Here is a 25,163-nt window from a genome sequence, read left to right on the forward strand (position 1 = left end):
GCGTTGAATATTTATTCGTAATCACGAGGAACAGTGAGATTGCTGCTCTTCTTTTTTCTTTGATAACGGTTTCCTTCTACTTTTCCAGATCTTCATTATGATATCGAGTTAAGAATGAATAATATGATAATATTCTGCGCTCTACTGTTTCTGCTGCGTTTAAATCAAAACGCTTTTCTTGTTGAATTTAATATTGTTTTTATTTTTTTCGTTACTTCTTTCATCAATTAATATCGCTGGATAGCAATTACTAATTGTGACTATACAAATCTCAAATAACAGTTATTTCTTTTATTAAAAAGCTTCTATTGTGATACTAAATTTTAATTATAACCTACTCGTATAATAATGAAAGGAATAGATTTGAGATATAACTAGTAGCATTTCAAGTTTTTTAAAAATAAATTTTTCTCGTTAAAATAAAAACAAAAGTCAATTATTAAATCCTTTTCCTCGTTTCCGGTACGAAATTAGCAATTAAAAAGCAGAATTCTCCAATAACATGAAAAACGTTCTTTCATTTTCAATAAATGATTTGTCACTGCGCGAACACGGTTTTCTAATTATCCCACGTTCGAAATCGCCTGCAGCAATTCTGTATTTCACATTTCTGTATCGGACAACGTAATATCCGATACAATGAATGCTATAATTATTACAATATGTACGAAAAAATATAATCTATCGTTACATATTGAATGTAAATTAATAGAAATTCAGAATAGGAAATGGATAAATATTTTAATATTATAAATGATGAGAAAAAAATTGAATAATTAACACCTATTATACAACTATTAAATTTGTTTTCCTCTTTTTTAAATATTAAAATATTTTCCATTTTCGTAGTGAACACGTGATTAAAATGAAGTGGATGTATAATTTTGTGGATGGAGGAAAATCAATCTTTTTCCAGTCCCATGTTTTTCAGGACAATTCTAAAAAATACGGGACCGCTTGCTGAGCTCCAGGTTCACCCAAAAATATTAAAACTACAAAAGTGGACGTATAATTTCGTAAAGCATTGTACCTAGGACATTAAATATTTCTGCAAAACAGAAATTGAAGAATTAAGTTAAATTTTAAATTGTTTTATCTTGACCATAAAAGTTCTTTCACGAATTTTTCCTAATTTTATATTTTTGTGAATATTACCCTGACAATTTTTGAATCAATTTTTAAAGTATCTTATGTATATTAATTCTTTATACTAATTACACATTTTCTCTCCTGCATTTTTAATTTTACTGTCAAACCACCGGGGTGAAAATATTCATTCTGCACCCAATAATAATTTTTTAAAAATCTTTATACTATATGGCATTTTTATCACCAATTATAAATGGAAAAATGTGGTATTAAGAAATGTCGTTTATAAATCTGGAAAATGATGAAATGAAACAAGTGTTGCAGACCACTTGACCCTATACATATCTATCATTACATACAGCTCAACTCTTCAGTAATGGCTTTCAAAATCGCGATTTATTGTCACATGGAAACGTACTTTAACACGTTCACTGCCACGATAGTTACCAGTGGCCTACACTGCGAATTTAATTCCATCAAATAATTAACAATTTGATGGGTTCGCATTTCGCGATGATTATCGCTTTTGCCAATTCACGTTTCTTGTTATACGTACAGAAGATTAATAGAAGTATGAAAATTATGCTTTCGCATTTTTCAAATTATGATTAACAAGGAATATCTAATATACTGATCATTTCAAATAATAAATTAAAACATTACACCACGTACACCTGGATAATAATTATCCCCAAGGCATCTACAACGGATCTACTGTACCTAGTGTGACGTTTGTTAATTTCCGTTTCCCAGAAATTTCCTCTCCTACATCGCCGAATATGGAAAGTTATTAAAAATCAATCGTAAATCACTAAACCATAAAAACTTCCTCGGATCTCTGTCAATCTGAGGCAAAACTATGAAATCACAGAATCTTTTCTCCGCGATCGAAAAATAACGCTGTACCGCGACAAGGGTATTATCCCATCCGGGTACATCGTGACGCGATTACGAAGTTCCCTGCGTCGCCGCGTAGTTTACATCGAATATTAATATGCATGAAGGGATGAACGAAGCGTATCATGGGCAAGGACGAGAAAGATTTACGGCTGCGAGGACGCGAAGCTGTACGTAGCCGGGGTAAAAATTTCCTTTGCGGAAGAAACCATCGTTGCTTTTCTCCGCTTCGCTTTATAATGTTCCCTCGATTCGAATAACGCGAAATTCCCCCGTGGATCCGCGGACGGAATTCCAATGTTACCCGGGTAATAAATAATAGCAGAACTTCATGGTGTTTTATGCATTCGAATTTCTGGTCAGGACGATTTGTATGCGCCACCGTGGACCGTAGCGCTGACGCGAAACGAACTTTCAAGTTTACTTGATCGATTGGTCGGTTCGCAATTAATTTTTGGAATTACACCGGCTTCGATAATGCAAAGCAACGCTTGCCCGAGGGGTTAAGCTTTACCGATGCTCCCGAACGTTTTGTGATCGATCATCAATTTATAAGTGGTCGTTGTTGGTTCTTCTCTTATTCGTTTGATGTTTGTCTTAAAATTTCTATATTTCTATGTTTCTATATTCGTGTTAAGAGAAATCGATATGCATAGAGATATATAATAAATTTTCATGCACTGAATCCAAATATGAGATTCTATTTCAAAATAGAATCATATATTTTTTAACGCATTATAATTAATGCTAATGAGGAAGTATTAAACTATTTATGCCAAAAAACCATGGTGTATCCTAACTGTTCGAAACCAGGTAATCTTCTATATAAATGTAAATGTTCCCGTAATAAAACACGAGAAACCACTCAGCGTGATAGCATTTGCTATGACATTTTATCCTATTTTCAATTACAACCGGAAACTTCATCGAACCATTTTATTCTGTGTAACATCGCTATTCGAACACTACAGGAGAAAATAAATCTTTGTAATAAAATAGGATCACCACATATCAGCACATCCTTTTACGTTTTAACACCACAGATTTACATCACTTTAATATACTCTGAAGCTATACTATTATTTATTCTATCTAAAATGTGAAAGCATCTGATGATAATTGACGATTGCTAACATATGAAATCTGTTGTCTGATAATTTTTGATGGAGAAAGATAAGTTCTGAGAACTTTAACACGTTGACTGTCGCAGTGATAATTTCAATGATTAGTCAGACATAGAGTAATATGGATCATTAACGCGTTGATTGTCACATATATTGTACCAATAATATTCAAAATAATAATTTCTAGTTATTCGATGACCTATATTTAATTAGCAGTATTGATCATTAGTGAATTTATGGCAATCAACGTGTTAATTATATAAAAGATTAATATTCCAATCTAAAATTTGTCCATTTGTTGGTATCTAAAATTATCTTTCATTTTTTTAATTACTGTATTTGATTAAATTAAATTTGTCAACGTGTTAACGTCTACATCAATGCGCCTAACTGACTGCAACTCTAACCGGATGTTACACAGTTGAACTGGCAAAAAGTATATAATTCAAGTTAAGCCGTGCAAAGAGGTCGGCTTGTCGTACTTCCATTACGGTAGAAACTTTCGAAATTTTCGGTTGGGAAAGATGCAGACAACTTGTGCGAACGGAACGACTCGATTATGAGGAGAATTAAAGTTCGTAAAACCGGGAATGAACGCGTGAAAATTAGTCGCGCATAAATCGACTGCGACAGATTTTTATTTTTGCGGGTGACATTTTTCTTCTTTTTTTTTGCCAGCAGAACGTTCACGGAATACTTAATTATTTTCCGATTGTCTGAAAATTGTGCTAGTCCGCGCACACCCGATGGAACGAAATACGTTATTTGAATAATTTCAATCGTTCGAAAGTCGCACAATATTGTAAAAATGTGTCGTTCTGATAATTTGCTAATAAACGACAACTGACAAATTGCATTTGTATAAGCTTAATTAAAAGTTAAGCTTGGTAAAATGTTCTTTGCGAAAGAACTACTTCTAAAACCAATAAGATAGTTTTGCATATTATTCTAATATAGGTATTGAAACATTTAAAAAACCGATTAAATAAGATAATTCTGAAAACTTTTGTTCGATGCAATCTACCACATTAATACATGAAAAATCGAGACCTACTAGGGTCTCGAAAAAAAAGATTTTACTCACGTGCTTCGTTGCTGTATATCCGGTGATCTGTTGCAGTTTGCTGCTGACCACTTTCGCGCCAGGTTTCGTCGGCTTCTCGTTTTTGTGCCATATCCCGATCACACCCGTTATTATCAACGCGACCAGCGTAATGATCCCAATCAACAACGATAATGTCACGATTTTACTACGGGGCGATATTACCATCGCCATTTTTCCACGTGTTTTTAAACGTTTTCCCTCTGTTGGGAATCGTTTCCTCACTAATTGCACCAACTAATTGTCAACAGTTTCCACCGATAAACCAGATGGAAAATTATCAAGCAATAACTTCGATTAACATTAATATAATATTTATGTATACATATATCTAGGTATATGAATATATATATATATATATATATCTCTTTGTGATTTGTGATATCAGGAGGGGTTTGCTAACTAGAATAGCGACTTTAGAACAGCAACTGTGAAGGATTCTCAACTTCCGTTGTTATTATAACTTTATCACGTCCTCGTACTCGAATATCGACGACGTGTCAGCCGAGTCCTCGTGGACCCTTCTTAAACTCATCTGGCAGTGTATGACTCGTTCCCTGGCTCGATTTTTCAACAGATCTTTTACAAAACCACCTTTTCCCACTGTATCGTCGAACGTTCCTTTAACTCTGTATTTATCTTACGAAATTTTCTTCAAGTGATTTCCTTCAAAGTAATAAATTCGATTGTATTCAGAACGAAGTGGAAGAATTTTCAAACAGTGGCCTTCACATAATGAACTTCGGAAATCTCGTTTGATTTAACTTTTCCCAGAGAGAATTTTTCACGTTCAGAAAATTGTAGGAATCGAGGAAATTCTTCAAGTATATTAACTCGCCCGTTAAATGGTTCTTCTCTCGTCTGTAACAAGGGTCAACAAGTTGAACAGTTTCAGGAACTTGCTCGCACACGGAACTCGATCTTCCTGAAATTCCTTAACGGTGCCTTTCGCAATTCTCTTGTTCCGTAACTTTACCGCTCCTCTCGTCACACCCGGTATATACCCCTCGCTGATTAACGGATACACGCTGCTGCCCTGCGAACTTCTTTCTAACTGTCGTTTCCACCGAGAATTTTCTCGCGTTATACTATTATACAGCTCCAACAATGTTGAAAAATCTCTTCTACACGAATGATTTTTTAATACTGATTTGAACACAATAATTAAGATTTCGTGCTCCTTGTTACTTCGTATAAAATATCTCTCAGTCAAACAATTGAAACTCGATGGTTTCGGATAATAAAATTCTATTTTTGCTTTCATCTAACGAAGCTTGGAAAATAATTTTCCACTTTGTACACACAGTTGATCAAGATACGTGAAATACTCTTTTTATATTATCAATTCCATATCTTATTCTCATCGAGGATACTCGATGATAGTTAATTTTACATCGAGAAAACAATATTCTTCGTTTGGAGAAATTTTCGTCAGTGTTCGAAGGTGGGCTAATTTTGAGATACTCGGTATTGATACGAGCGAATCAACAAATTTAACTGGCGCGATGGATCAACAACAACGAGTCGCGATAAATTCGTTTGAATAATCAACAATAAACTTCTCAATGGTATCGTTTCAGCAACGAGATATTCCGAGCGAGGGCAGTTTCTCTCTTCAAGGATTCATTTAATGAGCCCGCGAGCCAGAACCAAGAAGGTTTAAAGGCGTTATTGACGACTTATTCTTCGATCCTTTGTTTTCATTTCTTTCGTACAGTCCTCGTTTCATCAACCATTCGAAACTTCTTACAGCGAACAGATTCAGCGTCCTTTAATCGCCGGAACGAGCCACATTCCTGGATATTATGAAAACAATGAAACGTGACGATTCGTCTGGTCATTCGATGCAATGAGGATTCGAGCAAATTTTCAACGACTTTACACGTTATGACAAGAATATTAACGAAATTTATGAAACTAAAGAATTCAATGGAGGTTTGAGGCTTGTAGATAATGACAGATGAAAGATTATTATTATAACAATTAAAGAAATTGGTTAAACTTTACTTCGAGGTGCACAAAATTATTGATCTTTGTAAATATTTAAAAAATATTTCAAGAAGAATGATAAAAAATACTAATTTCAATTTCAGGAATCCATCTATTGAAAAGTTATACGTATGTAAACTCTTTAAGGTGGACATTCTTTAAGATGGTAATAGCTGGAAGAATACTGAACAACTTTTTTCTTTAGCAAAATACTCGTTAAAGCTTAGTTTTTGAATTATTATTGAAAAATAGCGACCAATCCGAGCGCGCATAGCACGCACGCTCAGCTGTGGGAGCATCGGCTACGAACCGCACTCGACCGTGGTCGCGAACAAACTAATTTGGCACTGCATCGGTTCATAGCCGATACTCCCGTGGCTGCGCATGTGCACTATGCGCGCTCTGATCGTTAGTGTTTTTCATTAATAAATCAAAAACTAAGCCTTAAGGAGCATTTTGGTAAAGGAAAAAGTTGTTCAGAATCACCCCTTCTTCCGCCCCCTTAATAAATGTCCACCCCTAATCAAAAACTTTGTATAAAAAGAGTGAATAATTTTGTGTGTCACTGAAATATTTATTTTAATTCTTTATTTGAAAATTGGTTCTTTCTGTCTCAGTGTTTCCCTTGTTAATTACTAAAAATTAACGATTATGAAAATTCATAAGTTGACTTCTAAAAATTTGACAATAATAATATTTGTATAACTATTGCAAAAATGAAAATAACATGAAATACAAAATTAAATTAAAAAGTTGAGCTTTCTCTGTGTTTTGTCGTTCAAGGGTTAATAAAGTATTTGTTAAGATTATGTTGTACAATATTTGATCTTCATTAGAAAAGAGGGAGTCTTAGAGTATGCATCTACTAAATTATCAATTTTATTGAGTCGGACTTAAATGTTGATTGATTAGCATGGTATAGTCAAATGAGTTTTGAAGTAATTAAATTTTTATTCTGCGACAGTATATCTCTGTCTGGAAGTTCGGCAAAGTACGAACAATCTATCAAATTATACTGTCTTATTATTTTCTTCCGACATCAGCTGTCAAAGTTTCGATGCAGGATGAAGATTAAATAGGTTACGATTAATCGGAAACGAGCAATTAGTGCGCTGAAGTTCGTGGATTGGAAAATGTTACAGAATTGTGGAAATTACTATGCTTCGATTAACCCTTATAAGATTGTGGGGGTTGCAGGTGTACCCTGAGATATATTTTCTCATATAACTTCATAAACAAGCATTTTATCAATTAATTCAGAATTTCTCATTTTTATTATTTAAATTGTATGAGTTTGGTGTAGATAATTGGTTGTGCAATATTTGTGCATTTCTTTTTAGATATCCTGTATTTTCGCATTCGCCAGGGCGTTCACTCGTGAAGTATTAGCCCCGTTGAGGAGGAGAACAGAACGCGAATTAGCGAGGCGGAATCACAGCGAAACGTGTGGGATCTTAAATCCCCGGGTCAATTTCTTCCGATTATCGCGATGTATAGCAGCAGCATTTTCGCTTCGACCCCCCGGGAATGCCATTTTCATTTTGTCCGGCAAAATGTAGAGTTAATGGGACCAACAAAAATGAAAAACGTATTAGGCTACCCGAGCAACACGATATCAGTGATTAAAAAATTTTTATTTCTTGAAAAATTCAAAAATACACATTTTGAAAATAATATATTTTAGTCCTTCGCGATGTAACGGTTTAACTTAACAAATTAATCAGAAGAATGGTTTGTTAAGAATTAATGTTTGTTGCAATTTCATTACGCAAAAATTGCTATAAACCGAAATTGAAATGTTGCAATTATTCGACTGCGTAAAGATGTAATCGCTGGTAATTTATCGTTCATGCGGAACGAAATTTAATCGAGAAATTTTCATCGCGAAAGAACCGTTGCTAATTCAATGAAAATAATTTTGCGTTTATTCAAACCATTACTCGCAACAAATAATGGTTAAGAGAAGAAATGTTCGGGAATAATCAACGAGAATAATTAAAACGATTGCAAGGTGCCGAACATTTAATGCATTCGATCGGCGTATTCATTCGCAACAGAATTTCCATATTTTTAGTCGTCTGTGATACTGGATTTTCAACCAATTTTCCGAGACGTGGTTAATTACAAAATTCCATAGAATTAATAATTATTCTAAAGTTAGATTTGCAATTTAATACTGTTTCTAATGAAACAAATTATATGTATTACGCAAATTAATAGCTGTATATATGAATCTCAATATGAAGTATTAATTAGATTTTTGAATTAAAAAATACAAATTACGTAATGGAGACTGTGAATCTTTAAAATGTGTTAAATATTAAATTGATAAATAATATGAATATGTTTCAAATGATGGTTTTAATGCTTTGCTAATTTTTCTACTGAAATATGTTTTGCTTTTATACTGAAACCACAGTAAATGCGATTTTCCCTACTATTTCAATCACTTTAAAGCTAAAAGTCGAGCGACGGTTTGCATGTCTGATGGCAGGATTTGAAAAATTTAGAGCTGATGTTAGCCGAAAAGATATGCAAATGAACGCGTTTCATCTCAAGGATGGTTCACCGCAAACGTGACTGCGACGACTTCCTCTGTTTTCCTATCTTTTCCGGTAAACACCACGCGCAGAAAGATTCTTTTTACCTTGATCTTCCGGCAATTTGTTCGCGCATTTCTCCACAATATCACTCTATGTATGCACTCTAATGACAATCATTGCTAATAATGTGAATGAGTAAATTTGGACTTCAAGCTCGCGTCTTTTTCTCAAAAAATTATACGATCAAGAAAATCTATCCAATTTAACACTGAATTTACTGGCATTCGATACACACTGACTTTTACATTAAAAATAAATAAATAAGGAATGAGATATATAATAAATTTTACTAAAAATATCTAATTGTGAATAAATTCTGTAATTGAAAGCATTCATTTGGATCAACTGGTAAATCTAGTTTTAAGTAGTATTAGTCAGCGTATAGTCAGACAAACATAATCCTCTTATAATACTCTCGTTTCAAATAAAGAAAAATTAAAAAAAAAGAATGTTTGCATATTGATTTCTTGGGTGTCTGGTACTTAACTAATTAGTAACACCTTGGGATTATAAAAATTTAATTAAATAATTAAATACTTGAAAAATAATTCTCAATATGAGCTACTAAATAAAAAGAAATTAATAATTTCAGATTCATATACTAATTATGCGAGGGTTATTAATGTAATTTGCCAAATGGCGAAGCAAAGGATTAAATATCGACAAATTCGTGAAAGACGAGTTACAGGTGAAATAAAAGCGAAGGAAGTGGTTCTATAATGTATGAAGCTCCAGTTACTCTCTGATTCCTTCTCTCCTTCTTTGCATCATTCAAACGCGAAGCATGCACATACTCGCTTCTTTCGTTCTCTCCTCTCCTTCGTTTCCTATCTACCTTCTTTTTTCGCCACTCTTCCCTCGAACGTGATCCACATATATTTTCTCACAGTTCGGTTTCCGCCGTCGATACTCTCTTGTTTCGGCCATCGATAATTTCCCGGCGTCTTCCCGCGGGGGAAAATGCATTCGGCTTCCCAAGGATTCTTTGAACTACGTGAGAGATCGGAACTACGATGTCGAAATTGCTCAGACTTACGGAAGACGGTCTGCTTATCGCGACACGCGATGTAGAATGTAAAATTATGGCAAAGAGATTTAAGGCTTTGATCTAGAAATCACTCATTTTTTACTCGAAAAACAGAAAAATCATTTTCAGAGGAACAACGTAAAATTTAGATAATCTCAAGTACAAAGTTACACTATAAAATCTAAGCCCTCTCCATGGTATGCCGACCGTGGGTTAAAGAATGATTAGTTAAATATAATTAATTCCCTCGACAATATACTTTAATTAAAATTAAATTTGCACTAAAATTTGCATTTACTATCTGAATTTTTTCACAAAATATTATTCGTGACAACTGTCTTCGAAATTGAAAAATTGCTATTCTCTCAGTTTCAATATAACAAGAATAATACTACTGCGTTCACCGTCATCTCACATTTCAAATTTGCAATTTAAAACAATTTAATTAAACCGCCTTCTCTTTTAGATCATTGAATTTCCAAGTGCTCTACGTTTCGTTCAGAATCAAAAATCAACAATCCTTAATAAAAAATGTTATAACTGGTTGTTTTTAAGAATAACAAACTTTACTCCACGGATCAAGGCAGATAGATGCACGATACTCGTTGTAGCTGTTACAATTATCACATTGCCAGGATTTAACAGTTTTAATCGTTGGAGATTAAAATGGCTCGGTGGGGTCTGCGCTTCGCTTGCTATCGAAATAATTACGCCCGGCGTCGACTGATGTCTGCTTTAATTAAGGCGGTTCAGAAGACGAGGAGGAAAATTCGTGACCGGGGCATCGAGTACGGCCTCGAAGAAAGCCTGCACATTTTTCACTGCGATCTACTTTCCTCTACCGTGGAAACACGGGAAATCGGGTAAAAATTCGCCGCCGGCTTAGGTACGGCTGTTATTTCTTAATTAGACCGAGAAGTCTTGTTCTCCTATAGACTTTGTTGTAATCAGGGATAAAACTCGGCCTCCCTAACGTCTTAGAATGAAAAGTTATGGTAACGGAAAAAGTGATCTTCACTATGTTTCTCGTTACAAGAGTTAAATAGTAATTTGGAAGCGGGAAAGTTTGATTCCTTAATTTCAACCTCTGTGCACGGTTCGAGTCAAATTAGTGCAAAATAGAACACTGAATATTTAATAATTCTTTCATGAAATTTTTGGTTTACGGAATAGAATTGATTGCTGTTACATTATTTATATAGGCTGATTAAAATGTGCTGTTTCAGAAGTGCATTCTTTACTATTTGAATCTACGAATTTATAAGATGTTTATAGATCATTATAATACTCGTAAGGATTTGCGTAACACAGATGGAGCCACGTTCTTGTTTTCGCAAAAACGGAAATTTCATGGAAATTTCTTCTTTGCGCTTCGCTTCTCGTCTTCCTACCCTTTTAGAGAGAAGTCGATGCTGATGTGTAACACCACGGAAATTGAAAAATTCAAGCGGGTTCGATCTAGCATCGTCATGGAAAAAACATTGAGATCGGGAAAAGCTTTTTTCGTCGTTATCTATGAATCTCGAGAAAGTTGATGGATTTGGAGTCACAGAATCGTAGAAGAATAACCTAATAATACCATTCTAAGTACCTTTTCCTATCTTTCCAAGACAATCATTTCATATGATACAACATAATACCACAATGAAATGCTTGCAAACTATATCACGCAGAAACGCAACGACGGAATCAGTGTATACGTCGAACTCCTATAAGCATGTATCGCAATAGAACTTCCTGTCCTGATTTCCCGAGGAATCCTAAACTTGGTAGTGCACCGAAAGCGTTAAGCTAAGATGAAACCACGCCCTATTCTTGCTGTATATCGTACAAGAGACGTGTAACACGTTCACCAGCCACGAAGAACTCGGTAGCACCAAACGCAATTGCTGACGCGTTTAAACCACGCGCTCCTCATTCAGTTACCTCTTATCACGTTCATTTGATCGAGGGTTTCTGCTACACGAATTTGCCCGCTTTACCTCGACGAAACTCTAACAGCTAGTCTTTTCATCAAATATAAATTCCGCTTGAGATTTCATTTCGCCGCAGCTTTTCCAACTCGGTAAACACGCGAACAATTTCTTTAACGGAACAGGTGCCACAGAAATTTTCGTTGGACGGGTCAGAACGTACGTTCGTTTCTCTATGCGTCAATCCATTTAACTAACGTTTGAAAAAAAAAAAAAAAGAATTTCGTATCCCTCCGCGTGCGTTTAACATGCAACATATTAATTCAATGAATGTACGCGGGTTTTTATTGTACGATTTTAGAACCTGCGTATTTACTCGACCCATTCAATTTTTTATAACGAACGTGCGTTCAATAGGTGCGGTTAACAGTGTGGTAAAAGTTTTTTAAACATGATAATAGTGGTTATAATTCTACGTGTGCAAAAAAGTTGTGCGAGCAATTGAAACTGTGGCAAGTTGAAGTAATATTAGAAAATTGTAGGATACATATTTAGAAATTTAGAGGATTAATAACTAAATTCAATAATATTAAAGTAATTTCGAAAAGAAAATAATATAATTTTTAATTATTGAATATAATAAACATTGTCACCTGCTTGCACAGCATAAACAATACACCAGCCCTATACGGTGGATCAGCGGCGATATCGGTTTACCCATCTTGGTACGACATTTTCACGAGCCATAAAACCGCTGCCACGATGGCAAACTCGTGGATGGGTCTGAGTTGGCCGGTGACAAAAGCTGAATCGTTTTCCTGCTTTTGCTACTATGTATTCCCCGGAAAATGTAGGTCCCGGTATTTCCAAGGATATCGGTTTTCATTCATCGTAGTGTACTCCTATATACATATACATTCCGTATGTTGTATAGGTATGCTTCGAAGATTTGTATCTCCTATAGTCGTATCTACTTGAATTAAAATTCTTTTCATAGAGTATGCCATTTTTTATTTGAAACATTATCATTATTAGTTAAATAAAATTATTTCTCAATTATGAAAAAAGTTCTTCCTTTACTAAGGCATTACTGATAGTGATTTAATTAATGGTGTTACGCAAAAACGCCACATATATTTATGCATCGGCTAATGGAAAGCTTAGATAATAGGAGTTCGGATAATCGAGAAACCATAAAATCGAATCCCGGTTAATCGAGTTTCCACAGAGTAAATCATTTATTTATAGCATTGCTAGTTGCTAATCGATTACGGTACGTAATATTGTTTCCCAAAATTGATTGTAATGTTCTGCGATACCTTTTAATAATGCATTAACTTTACAATTTCTTTAATGAATTCTGTAATGAACATAAGAGAAAAAAAATGCACTTTCAAAAATTATTTAAAGAAGTTTAAATGAAAATACTATAATACTGATAGAAATACAAATAAATCACGAAGCTCAGGATTTATGCCCCCAAACCTTGTTCTATTTTCAAGCACGAAGCCAAAGGAAAAATCATGAGTTTCCATTCGTTCTAATTGATAATTCCGAGTAAAATGTTATACCTTGTAAGTTAAACGAGGTTACGTTCCAGTTGGAACTTCGGCGAGCGAGCTGCGAGCTGCTGTTCTCAGTATAATGCACTTTTCGACATGAATGCATTCAGCATCCTGCGAACTCTGAAATGGTTGAACACATGACTACGCTGTTATAAACGCTTCAATACAGCACACAGTATATCACCGTAATGCCTTACGCTTGCATCACAACTATTGGCTTTCGTTGAGGAACTCCGTCGTGTCGTTCGATTCTAGTAGTCCGCTTTCAAATCGAATTTTTGCATTCTTTCGATTTTTCTCCCCTGTCATATATAATGCAATACGCGAAAGTAATTTTATTTTATCCCTCTTTCTCGGTTATGTATTTCATTTCAAACTTCTTTATAGATTTTTGCAAAACAATGGTATAAATAAATGTGTGTTAGTTATTTCCGAATGTTATATTTAATACTATTAAATATAACTTATAATTTGAATATATTTCTACAAGTCCAATACATCATTTTATTGTTAAATAACTGCAATTATTAAATGCCTCTGCTCACTCAATATATCAAATGCATTTACGGTACTCCTTCCACTCGAACAACCCCCAAAGGCTCGTAAAATTCCCAAGAATTATAGCTACCACTATTGAGACTCCAATCAAACAATGAAGGCGGGAACCGAAAAGAGGATCGGGTCTCCAGCGAATAAATTCTATTTTCGCGAACAACAGGGATAAACAACCGACTCTGCAACCAGCAGCTGGAAAAAAGAGCCTATTTCGAGGGAAAATGCTTTTCCACCTAGACTTCTGTACCGGGGAATTCTTCGTGATATTCAATTACAATCCACTTAACAATGATTCCCTATTCAGGACCATCTCGTGCGCCATCGAGCGTAAGCGAGCCGGCTGTCACACCGCGCGATAACTCGATTTTACGACGTTGCACTCGTCGCATCGTCGACGAGTAATTGAAAATCCATTCTGAAGTGCTTTCGGTCACCGCGTCAAAAAAATTTATCATTCCGTCTAGACACGCGAACAGCCAACCGCGAGAAAATCGAGGGAAAACGATTTCGCGTGAATTCGCACCTCCTCCTCCTCCACTCGTTCAGATGCTCGAGTGGATTGTGTGTCGCGCGAACATTCTTTCGTGAAGACTGCATCGACAACTGTCGATTCAGGGCACCTACTCATCGTGCGTATCGTAAAAACCACGTGGTACTTTGTAAGTAGGTACATTGATAATAGAGGAGAAGGTACGAATATGAAATAGGGGAGAAATATGAGATACCAAGTTTATGCAAACTGAACCTAATCTTCAAAACTGCGAAATAAGGGTAAGTAAGCTAATGATTATAAATTTTGTGACAAATATATGAAAGTTTTGTAATATATCATTATTATACGGGTAATTGCATTCCACATTATCGATGTTATTTCTCTTCTATTCGTTTATTTATTGAAAATAGTTACTGTGGATCTGAATGATTTTGGGATATTTTATTGTTCACAGGTCACGAATTTCCATTATTATTGTTTAAAACAGCTGGAAAGCGAGAAGGTATTCATTGACTGGTGTTTGGATCGACACCTGTCGATTCGGAACTGCAGTTGTTAATTCAGGACGCACAATAACTTCTAACACGCGGCATTCGAGCATTCAGAAACTCTATCATTCTGCGTTTTACATGCTTCTATTGTTTCACAAACAATTGCGATCGATCGAAATTACTTTTTTTAATTTTTTATTTTTCAAACTTCGATGCTATTTATGGAACTAATACAATATCAATATTTAAAAATAAAAAATAAATTGCCAGTATTGTTAAAGTTAAAAATTCTAAACATTCCAAAGCATACAATTTTTAACGTTTAAGTCTTTTAAACTACATTTAATTCCTAAAATTAAATATCGCTTCTTAATATTTTTTAATAGGAAATTAAAAATTGTTTCTCATACTGTTATCTGATAAAAGAGGAATATTCAATCTTCATTTTACAATATCCGTTCGCTGTTTATTTTCGACATTTACACGCGTACTTTAATTTTAAAAAGAAAACGAATTTTTTCTCGTCTAATAACCTCGAGTTATTTTTCCCTTGGTCTCGGCACAAACATAATTCCCGGAATTAATTGAAGCATTCCCATCATAGATACCAACGTTCATAACTTTCTCTGATAAACAATTCAAACTTTTTATAATTAAGCGGGGCAAAAAATTGTTCTCCTTTCAAAAAAAAAAAAACCATCAAGTCTTGAGAGAAAGTAAGATTAAAGAAAATGTATAACGTAAATTTAAACAAATTGGGCCAAAAATTACAGTTTAATATCATTACAATTTAATATGATTTTAAGCATTTCTTTTAAAAAACAAAACATCAAGACATTTAATCAGAAGAAAAATTAAAAGGAGGATTAAACAAAGTCGGGTAATCGACTCGCGGTAACGATGTTTTGCTGACGCTGAAAATTAATGACTTTATCTTTCGTGTTGTTGCTTTGTCGTTTCGTTTTAATGGACTGACGGCTGCAGTACAGGCTTTGTGCGTTTCAGTGCTTTCGCGAATCAATAGTTTACGAGAATAAACAAAAGAAAAAGAAAAAAGAAAAAAAGAGGAAAAGAGGATGCAGTAGCAAGAGGAACCGGTAAAATAGCTTACTGGAATTACCTCGTTAAGTCGGAAAACATTGGATGTATAATTTCTATCTACCTAATCCTCTGACGAATGGACCAATCTCATTATCGTATCCATGATAAAAATTTATATTTATTAGCCAGAACATTCTTCTCTTCTGGTACCGTACAGTTGTTTATTGTCTCGAATATCAGTAGAGATAAAAATAAAAGCAGTTAATTATATTTTGCTATCTCAATTATTATAACGCTTAGAAGAATTGTACAAGCTTTTCAAAATTTCTCATTGAAATTTGAAAATATCTGTGTTATTTTCACAGAAATTAGTTCAAATTGGCTGTCTGTACTTGTCAAATTTTAAACAGTGTCCACGAATATCATCGCGTACATAAAATTTAATGAACGAAAGTTTTATGAAAAAAGAAGAAAAGAAAAAAGATCGAGCTTTAATAGATAATACATTATCCATAAATTCCCCGCGAATTCCATTATGTCGCAGGTCCTCGTGAAATTATTCCTTTGCTGACACCTGCTCCCAACCCTATATTATTATATTTCAGCTAATAAAAAAATTTTTCTAATTTCTCCTTGCCGAAAGATTTATGGGTTCCGATAACGTCGCGTCTGAGCGCAGCTTTCACTTTTCACAAGTATTAAAACCGAGTTGCTAGCGTCGTTGGTCTCGCGTAAAAAGTTTCGAATAAAAAACAAAAAACGAAGAAAAGAAAAGTTTCAGGTTCTAGTAGACACAAAGAAATCCGCCTTTTGATTCCATAAAACATTAACGGCCCTATTGAATCAGAATTGACGATAGATTTATAATGCGCCCATTGAAAGTGTTTTTGAACAGACGTTTTTAGCCGATAAATTCTAAAAATGAAACATAAGGGATACAAGTCGAATATGTGGTAAAGGTGTTGGGGGTTTGGGACCATAACCATCACCATCACTTCGTTATCCTTTTGATCGAAGAATACTGGAGACAAACCACTAAGGGTTTATGAAATGTATTTTTATTACCAAAGATTATTTCTGGTTCGCGTAATGGGTGGCTATCTAACCCTTTTACTACTAAGGACATAACCCTTTCGTTGACTTAACGCGTTAAGCGTTGTAAATTCTGATCATAAACTCTAGGAATTTCTAAATGTAAATTACTCTCAAAGTAAATGGACGTCCTAAAAACAGTAATGATTAAGAGTTATGGCGGAATTGAACGAGGGCGGTAAACCGTGATAAGAATATTGGTAGGTTGACATTAAAGAGAAATCGTTCTTGTAAACGAAATTCTTGAACACGACAGGTGTCGTTGCAGCCTGACGTCGTCTTCCGACCGTAAATTCGGTGTTTACTACACATTCGAGCACGAAGGACGCGTTTAGAAAGCTTCACCGAAAGCGACAGATGACAATGTCGCATGACGTCGGATAAAATGTATTAACCAACCGACTTTTGGATGAGGGGACACCTTGCCCGATGGGATTGATCATCGACTACTCGTGACACTTTTTTTACGAAGCACCATCGAACCTGTACTTTTTGACTTTAAAGTGGATTACTTTTTATCGTATAACAGCACCGCTAGTTTGTGATTGATTTTATTTAAAATTGGAAAAAAGAAACTAAGTAAAACTATGATAATATTCTTGCTAAATCAAAGCCCTGCAAATTGCTAGATTACGTAACGAGAAGAGAATTTATTCGATTGGCGTTCTACTTACAATAAATGAGAGAGATCCTCAATTTATTCCCGAAGCTAATGTTAATCCAGATCATTTGTTAATCAACGTCCTACTAAGAATTCCTACGAGAAAAACAATTAACGCTTCACTGGTGGTTAGAAAAAAAAAAGAAAAAGCATCAAGAATAACGAGGACAAGCATTATCTGTGTTTAATTCTCCACAACTTTCATTACTGTTTCTTAAAGTAAGGTAACAATTCTTGTATACCATTTGTTTCCTGCAGTAGTCGATGCAAACACAGAAAAATGCAATGAAATTATATAACAAGAAGAATAAAAGTGGAAGAAAAATATACTGGTTTTTGTTCAACGAGTTGAAATAGTATTTACATTTCTGTTTTATCAATTTATTTTTTCCTTGTCTAAACTCCGCACTGTTATACAAGAAGAAAGCAGAAGGAAATTGTAGCTATGCTGGCAGAATGGCAAAGATACCTATTTGTTTTTTGGTAACACTACAAGCATTTGTTAAAGTATAAGAAATATATGCTCTGAAATGATTTATTGCAATGTGATATGGATTCAACAACTCTTATATGAAAATTTCGCTTTTATTGTTAACCAAAAAGGATAAAAGTAGGTATGCAAAATCTAGCAATATCTGAATACAAGACTGAACACATAGAACTCTAAAAATTCTTTCTTCCAAGAAAGAAAATTCTGTACAAAAAAGTATTCTATATAGTCAGTTCGTGTTCGTACTATGAATAGTATTGTTTCTATTTTTGCATCAACGAATTCTAAGCTCAAAGTTTAACAAATATAACAAAAATAGAGTTTTATGTTAAAAACTTCAACCCTTAATTATGTACTACATTACTACAAATACATTAAATTTTTAATTTGACACGAAACCGACTGAAATTTAGTTTCTAATGGTATTGTGAATAATTAGATAAACAAACGTAAACAACACACTATATTCAGTTGAAACTACAAATTTAGTTTGAAGGAACAGCAAATACCATAAGTTTATGTGTGCACTCATAAACCGTCAGATGGCTGGCTGAAGTTCTGCTCTGTTTATCTTCGGAACAACATTAATGTCAATTTAACTTCTTAACAAGAACTCCTTGCAAAAACAAGAAACACCTTTTGCAATGGCTTTGTAATTGTTACAAAAAGCTCAGTTTGGTATACTGAGAAAAATGATTTTATTTTGTGAAAAGTATTATTCTTTGGAAAAAACATCAAGGATACGATATAAATCTGAGAAGGTACTCAACGCGTTAATGAAAATAGTTTAAAAAAAGTAATTTCTAATGGAACGAGAGAGTTCTGGATGGAGTATGGAGGATGGAAATTGGAGTGATTCGATGCAGAGAACACGCGACTGTAAAAAGTAGAAAGTAAAAGGAAAACAGAAGGAAGTCGTAGCTGCGTCGATGCAATCCGTAAAATAAGAAGCAACGAGAGAAACGGCGGAGTACGTAGAATAACGAAATAAAAGATTCGGTGGTACGTGAGCGTACGGATCAGAATACAGTTTGCTCGGGCACACATGCAAACCAATATATGGATGTGCGCTTTCCGCTTCCGATCTCTTTGATTCCTTTAGTATTCTGACGTGTTTGGCATCTCTTCGTGGCAGCTTCGAGCCCTTTGCTCACGATATTTCCTCTTTTACACGCCACTGTCTTCTTCACCGGATTATTTCCACGAGAGTCCCGGTGAACAGAGGAAATATAGTTTCTTACACGGTGTTTAATGATAAATAATAACTTTAGTTTGAACAAATGGTCTAAACAGAAATAAACCGTTTAAGAAAAGCTGTCTGTCTTGGGAAGTTCAACATAAGATCGCCAACTATTTCATCCGATTTTCCCTGTAAGCAGCTTAGAACACTTTAACTTTAAACTCCTCTATAGGTATACGCATACACGCTCCTTATTATTTCAAAATATAATCAGCAATTTAAGTACACCGATAAGTAGTACAGTAGCGAGTAAAGTAGCCTTCCCTTGGGTAAATGACGCTATTGTGGAAGTGGGAATTCTCAACATTTTAATTTTGATAAATATCAATATTAAGAATGACCAAAAAAACAAAATAGTATAATTTTTAATTATTGAATTTCATAAAATTTAGTATGTAATTATAAAATATTAACAATATCATAAGCACTAATTCAAATCCCCCCTAAATAAAATACTAAAAGTATTTCAAGAAGTACTATTATTTGAATTTTACCCATTTGCTGTTTGTGTTTCGATTAGAAAAAGGGTATAGTTTTCAACGCATGTCAAATAGTTTGGCCTTTCGAAAACAAAAATTCAGTGACAAAAACTAGTCAACCAAATATGCTGAAAAACAGACTGAAAATATGTTTGCAGAATTTTTATTCCGACTGAATGAAAGGAAAAAGAGAATCCGATATTGCAAATATAATACAAAAATGGTTTGTCCGTATTTTCATCGATAATCTTGCTTCGTGCATTAAAAATAAATTTTCGAATAACAACAGTTAAATAATATTTGGAAATGTAAATCTTGGAAAAAGCTTACTATGTCAAATTTATTAAAAATATAATTTTTTCATAAATTTCTTCATAAAGGTTATGCAAATAATCAAAACATTCAACACAATCAAATAATTGGAACAAATAACATTGGAACAATAATCTGATCGATAGAAAAACCTCTTTCAATTGATTCTAAATATCTTATTACACGCTCCATTGGAATCACAAGTTTTATTGAAACAATTAAAATTCCTGCACGGGTCGGTTTTCTCTTTGTGAGTTCGGTTGATCCTTGAACAGCTACCCCTTTAAACACAATTGCAACGCGGGGATGCCTTTGTTATATAACGATTAACATTCGCTGAGCGTTTGCTTAATCAAATTTCCGAGTGAATCCTACTCTAGAATGTCATGAGATTTACTGGAAACTCATCCCAGTCTCTGATTATTAATTCACGTGATCCTATTTTCCAAATACCAGCGCGTAAATTTTAAATATTAAAATGGAAAAGTAATTCGGTGCATGAAATTCTTTTTTGTTTAATAATCAATTATCTATCGAGAATATATTACGTTATTTAGTATTAAAACCTAAAACTGATTACATGCCCAGAGAGGAAGTTACTTAACTAATTACTGCTTTTAGCAGGCATAATGTGTATTACCAGTCATATCTCGGTTAATGTGTTACATTATCAATCACAAATTATTCTGGGTAGCTTTATCAAAAATTTACCCTGTCACTGTCACGAATTTACAGTTCGTTTAATATTATTTTGATGGCGGATGAGTTAACGAAGCGTTACCTGGTGCGATGTTCATTTAAATGGGAATTATAGTACTTAATGACATTTACGTGTTGTAAAATACAACAATGGACGAACGTTATGGAAAATAAAATATAATACGGATCTAATCAGCTGAAAGCTTAGATTTTCTAATGAAAAAAAGTAATTAAATATTAATTTTGTTTAGAAATATTATTGGAATTCACGAGGAAATATTAAAATGCAATAGTGAATAAAAATATAGAAAATAATAAATTTTAAATTATTTGGAAAACCTCTAACATTTAAGAAAAATTCGTATAAATGTACAAGTATAGTAAGAGGACAATATTGAATATCGAACAAGTATTTTCTCATCGCGATGTTTTTACTAAGCGGCAAGAGGTTTCCGCCAGCTTTACGTCGTGTTCAGCTCGAAATAAAGCTATTCAGGGTAAAGTGTGTCGTCGAGGCACGGGGATGCAAAAGGTTAACCTTAAAACAGTCACCTGAGGTCGCGGCGGTATTGCTATTTTCCCGTACACACACGTTGAAATGTGTACGTTCTTCTTGAAAGAACGTCGTAACGAGGGAAAAGTACGTCACTTTCGTTCTCCACTCGAGAACGCACTCGTCTGGTAACGAGTGCAGCCACTTTTAAGCCTGGAACATTAACACCTTACATCATATATCTACGATCAGCCGAATGATTAACCGTATTACCTAATGAACCGTGAAAAATTCGACGTCAATTTCAAGATAATGCAGCACCGTGAAACTTTCATCGAACGAAACTTCCATTCCGCCCGATCGTTTATTCCGCGAATGGCTAAGGTGTCACCCTACTAATTATTCCGCGGTTCGATACTTTTCACGACCGTTATCGGCTCAATTACAAATTTTCTCGTTAACCTGGATTCCAAGGTACCATCATTTAGCCACGTTATTGCCCACCAAACGGAATAATCGACTCTGTGTCTAGGACATATTGAAACAATTGCTACGTCTATATCTTGATGGATAGGGGTTGAAAAAAATTCATAAAGATGGCAATAAATCTAAAAATTGGACTATCATCTGAAAAAGAAAATTATAATTCGAACCTGTGAAGGTTTGATTGTTACAGTGTTAAAAGTTTTAATCGACTCAACCATTTCTGGATCAAAAATATAATTTTTATTTTGTCAAATCTGTCACTGTCCCAGAGAAGAAATCCTTAACGCTCATAACTCATTTCTTTATCACTTTCCGATACTTTCGATGGAAGCTTCGTTCACACACCTGTCACGATGTACAACGTCCCCGACGATACAAAATCGTTTACAATTTTTCTGTCGAACCACAGCACGCGGGAACTTTGAAATATTGCACTGTGTATCTGGTGTTTTACGAACGCGCCACTTCCGTACCTTCAATCCATGTTTTACAGTTCACAAGTACCATCCATAAGCTAAAACGTTGTTTGTCCCCGACAAAATATCTGTTCGTTCATTGTTCGCAAGGTTAACTGCTTTCGGCAAGGTGTACGCGATAAACCGTGTAAAATTATACCCCAGAGTGGCTAATCTGACCTGAACTCGACAACACCCGAATCGGTAGAGGTTGTAATCTCGAGTAATAACAGCTTGGAATTCCTACAAGTCCTGTCCGTGTTTTGTGCAGTGTAATAACGCTCGTGTCAATCCGTTACCATCGCTTAGCTGGCATCTCGACTTCCAATAACGTTACGATCTTAAAAAACTAACACGGTCTGAAGATAAGAATTCCTTTCCCCTCCATTTCATCCATTTAACTTCCAGCCAGATTGTTCCAAGAAGGAAAAACATAATATCTGTGCACGCAACCGGAGCATCAAGGGACTTTTAGTGAAAGAAAGCAGAGACAGAAAGAACTCAGCGTTAATCTCTACCCGATTTCCAATTATAAAATACTTGTAAGGAAATCACCTAATACGAATGTCTAAAAGTGAAAGACGAAAGGATAGACCATAAAAGTCCCAACTGACCAAGGCTATCAGCTCGAATCCTCATTAAAGAGTTTTTCGCTCGAGCTGAACTCAGCTCGACGATGAGTCAGATTATTACTTACACCATGGTCGTAGCTCCTCTTCAGGATCACCGGACACGATAGTACACCAAGGATACAAAACCGACACGTATACTCCAGTCGAAAGAACGTCACGAGCACGGGGTTACAGGTTTTGTCACAGGACGATGACGCGCGTGGCGCGATGTGCAGGTTGTCATCCAACGGAGAAGCCGAGGGACAAACTTTTTTCTTCGTCTTCTACGGGCGCAACGACGTGTTCGCGTGCGTGCCAAACCGATCCGGATCCGCGGTCGAAATTGCCGCCGGCCGACGTCAGCCGGTCGCGTCGGGACGCCTCTCATAAACAGAGAGGGCCGGCATTCGAGCGCGCCCGCCGCGGCTGTGCACGGACCTCTGGTCGTCGTTGCGGGTCCTCCGCGGCCACGACACCGCGCGACGCGGCCAATCGAGTCGGGTCGAGTTTAGGCGGGTCGCATAACGTCGGCAGGTGGCGCCGAGACGCCGAAGAAACGAAGGTCCAACAAGATCCGACGCCGCTCGAACGAACGGATACACTGACGACGCCTCGAGCTTTTGCCTCGAGAACGATGCTGCCGCCTCGTGGCAACACTTCCAACGAAACTGAGCGCGGTTCCGCGACGACCGCCACGGAATACCCCCACAGTCGCGTCCGCGACGCCGACGCCGACGCCGAATGGGGTTGCTTGCGTTCTAACCCTCCCTCCCCCTCCCCGCGTCCATCCTGTGCCTGACCCTTGTCCTCCCTGTGGCGGATTCTTCTTTCGAGAGACTTTTCTTCCTTCCTTCCTTCCTTCCTTCCTTCTGCCCTTTGACTTGACATTCTTAATGATATTTGCTGGTACGCGTCTGTTACTCTGAATGGCTGAATCGACGGTGTCATCTCAGTGACAGTTACCCCATTGTCACCACATTCCTGGCGAGGGCATTCAAGAAATTCTTTACTTGCTAAGAATGATGGTTTCGTTGAGACTTCATGATGTGTTTCATTGGATGTTCTCTTCAGATACCATTGGTATATTATCCGTGTCAGTCTTGTGCTGATACGTTTTAATATGTTACATTTGCTTTACGAAAAGCAGTATCTTTCGTTCTTCCACTTGAAAGGGTTGGTATTTGCATATTTCAATCGCATTTCGAATGTACATATGTTGGAAAAGGTACATAGCATAGATGAAGAACAACTTTCGTAATGAAATGAACAAGTTTGTCTAATGAACTATTTTCGCAAGTACTGTTGATAGCAGATTACTAATTAAGGGATGATACGCTTAAAAAGTTTAAAGCTTATGTAATTAGTACATTGATGTTTTGGAATGAAATATGATGTACTGCTTTCTTCATAATCGCGTTGAACAAAGTTCACTTATTATGAAAGTTTGTTCTAGAGAATAATTTTTATTCTTTAGAATGCTATTCATTAAGTGCCATTGTTATGCATTCTATACAATGTACCTCTTTAAAGATGCCCTCTTTTGTACCTTTCTTTTTTATTTGCTTGTATCCTCTTCTGTGATTTTTTTAATTTTTTGTATTTAACGAACATTCTTTTAACAAAGTCATTCTTTTCGTTTATTATAATAATGGAGTAAAACAATTAGTTGCATTTAAAAATGTAACGTTGATTTCAGATTCTCATAAATTCAATTTGCAAGCAAAGATTTTTCCATTTATTAAATTTTTTAAGACAACAATGATTCGTTAATAACTGCGCTCACTTTAAGCATACAAGTTTCTTTCATCACGATATGCTCTTTGCCTCATTAGTTGCAAAATATTTTAATTAAAAATATTCTATTAGGTACAAAATATTAATGAAAAAACTACCTTAAAAGCAATGGAAACTTTTACATAATCATAATAGTGTGTCGCACTATGTATACTCATTTTCACTACGCCAGTCGACGACGCGTTAGAAGAGCAAGTAGTATAAGTAAGTATATGGTCAGCCGCACTTGAGACCAGCAGAAGGAAGCGCGTTTTTTTCCAACTTTTGCATACCATCCTAACAATTACAATTAATAATTATCATGAAACTGTCCGTAGGTGTCTTAGATTATGGTCTCAAATAATTGTAATCTTTTACTTTTTACGTTGGGAAAGCAAAACATTTCGTTTGATGTTTCACATTAGATGTGACACTGACACTGACCCTAATATTGAACGTAAGTTGTCTCGTCGTTTTTCAAGT

General features: G+C 35.3%; 1 protein-coding gene across 7 annotated transcripts in view; it reads right to left on the reverse strand.

Annotated features, from left to right (window-relative positions):
- Positions 1-25,163, reverse strand: part of LOC114877001 (collagen alpha-1(XVIII) chain) — a 182,721-nt gene that overhangs the window by 81,526 nt on the left and 76,032 nt on the right. Inside the window, exons 1-2 of one of the 7 annotated variants that reach the window (XM_029189047.2) lie at positions 22,994-23,472; positions 4,195-6,008 (exon numbers count right to left, since the gene is read on the reverse strand). The exons of the other annotated variants lie outside the window; for them this stretch is intronic. Coding sequence (XP_029044880.2) covers positions 4,195-4,386 — 192 coding nt within the window. The 5' untranslated portion in view covers positions 4,387-6,008; positions 22,994-23,472. Of the gene's footprint in view, positions 1-4,194; positions 6,009-22,993; positions 23,473-25,163 lie in introns of those variants that run through there. 7 annotated transcript variants of the gene reach the window in all.

Source organism: Osmia bicornis, chromosome 11 (genome assembly GCF_907164935.1).
Source record: "Osmia bicornis bicornis chromosome 11, iOsmBic2.1, whole genome shotgun sequence".
Taxonomy (NCBI): Eukaryota; Metazoa; Arthropoda; class Insecta; order Hymenoptera; family Megachilidae; genus Osmia; species Osmia bicornis.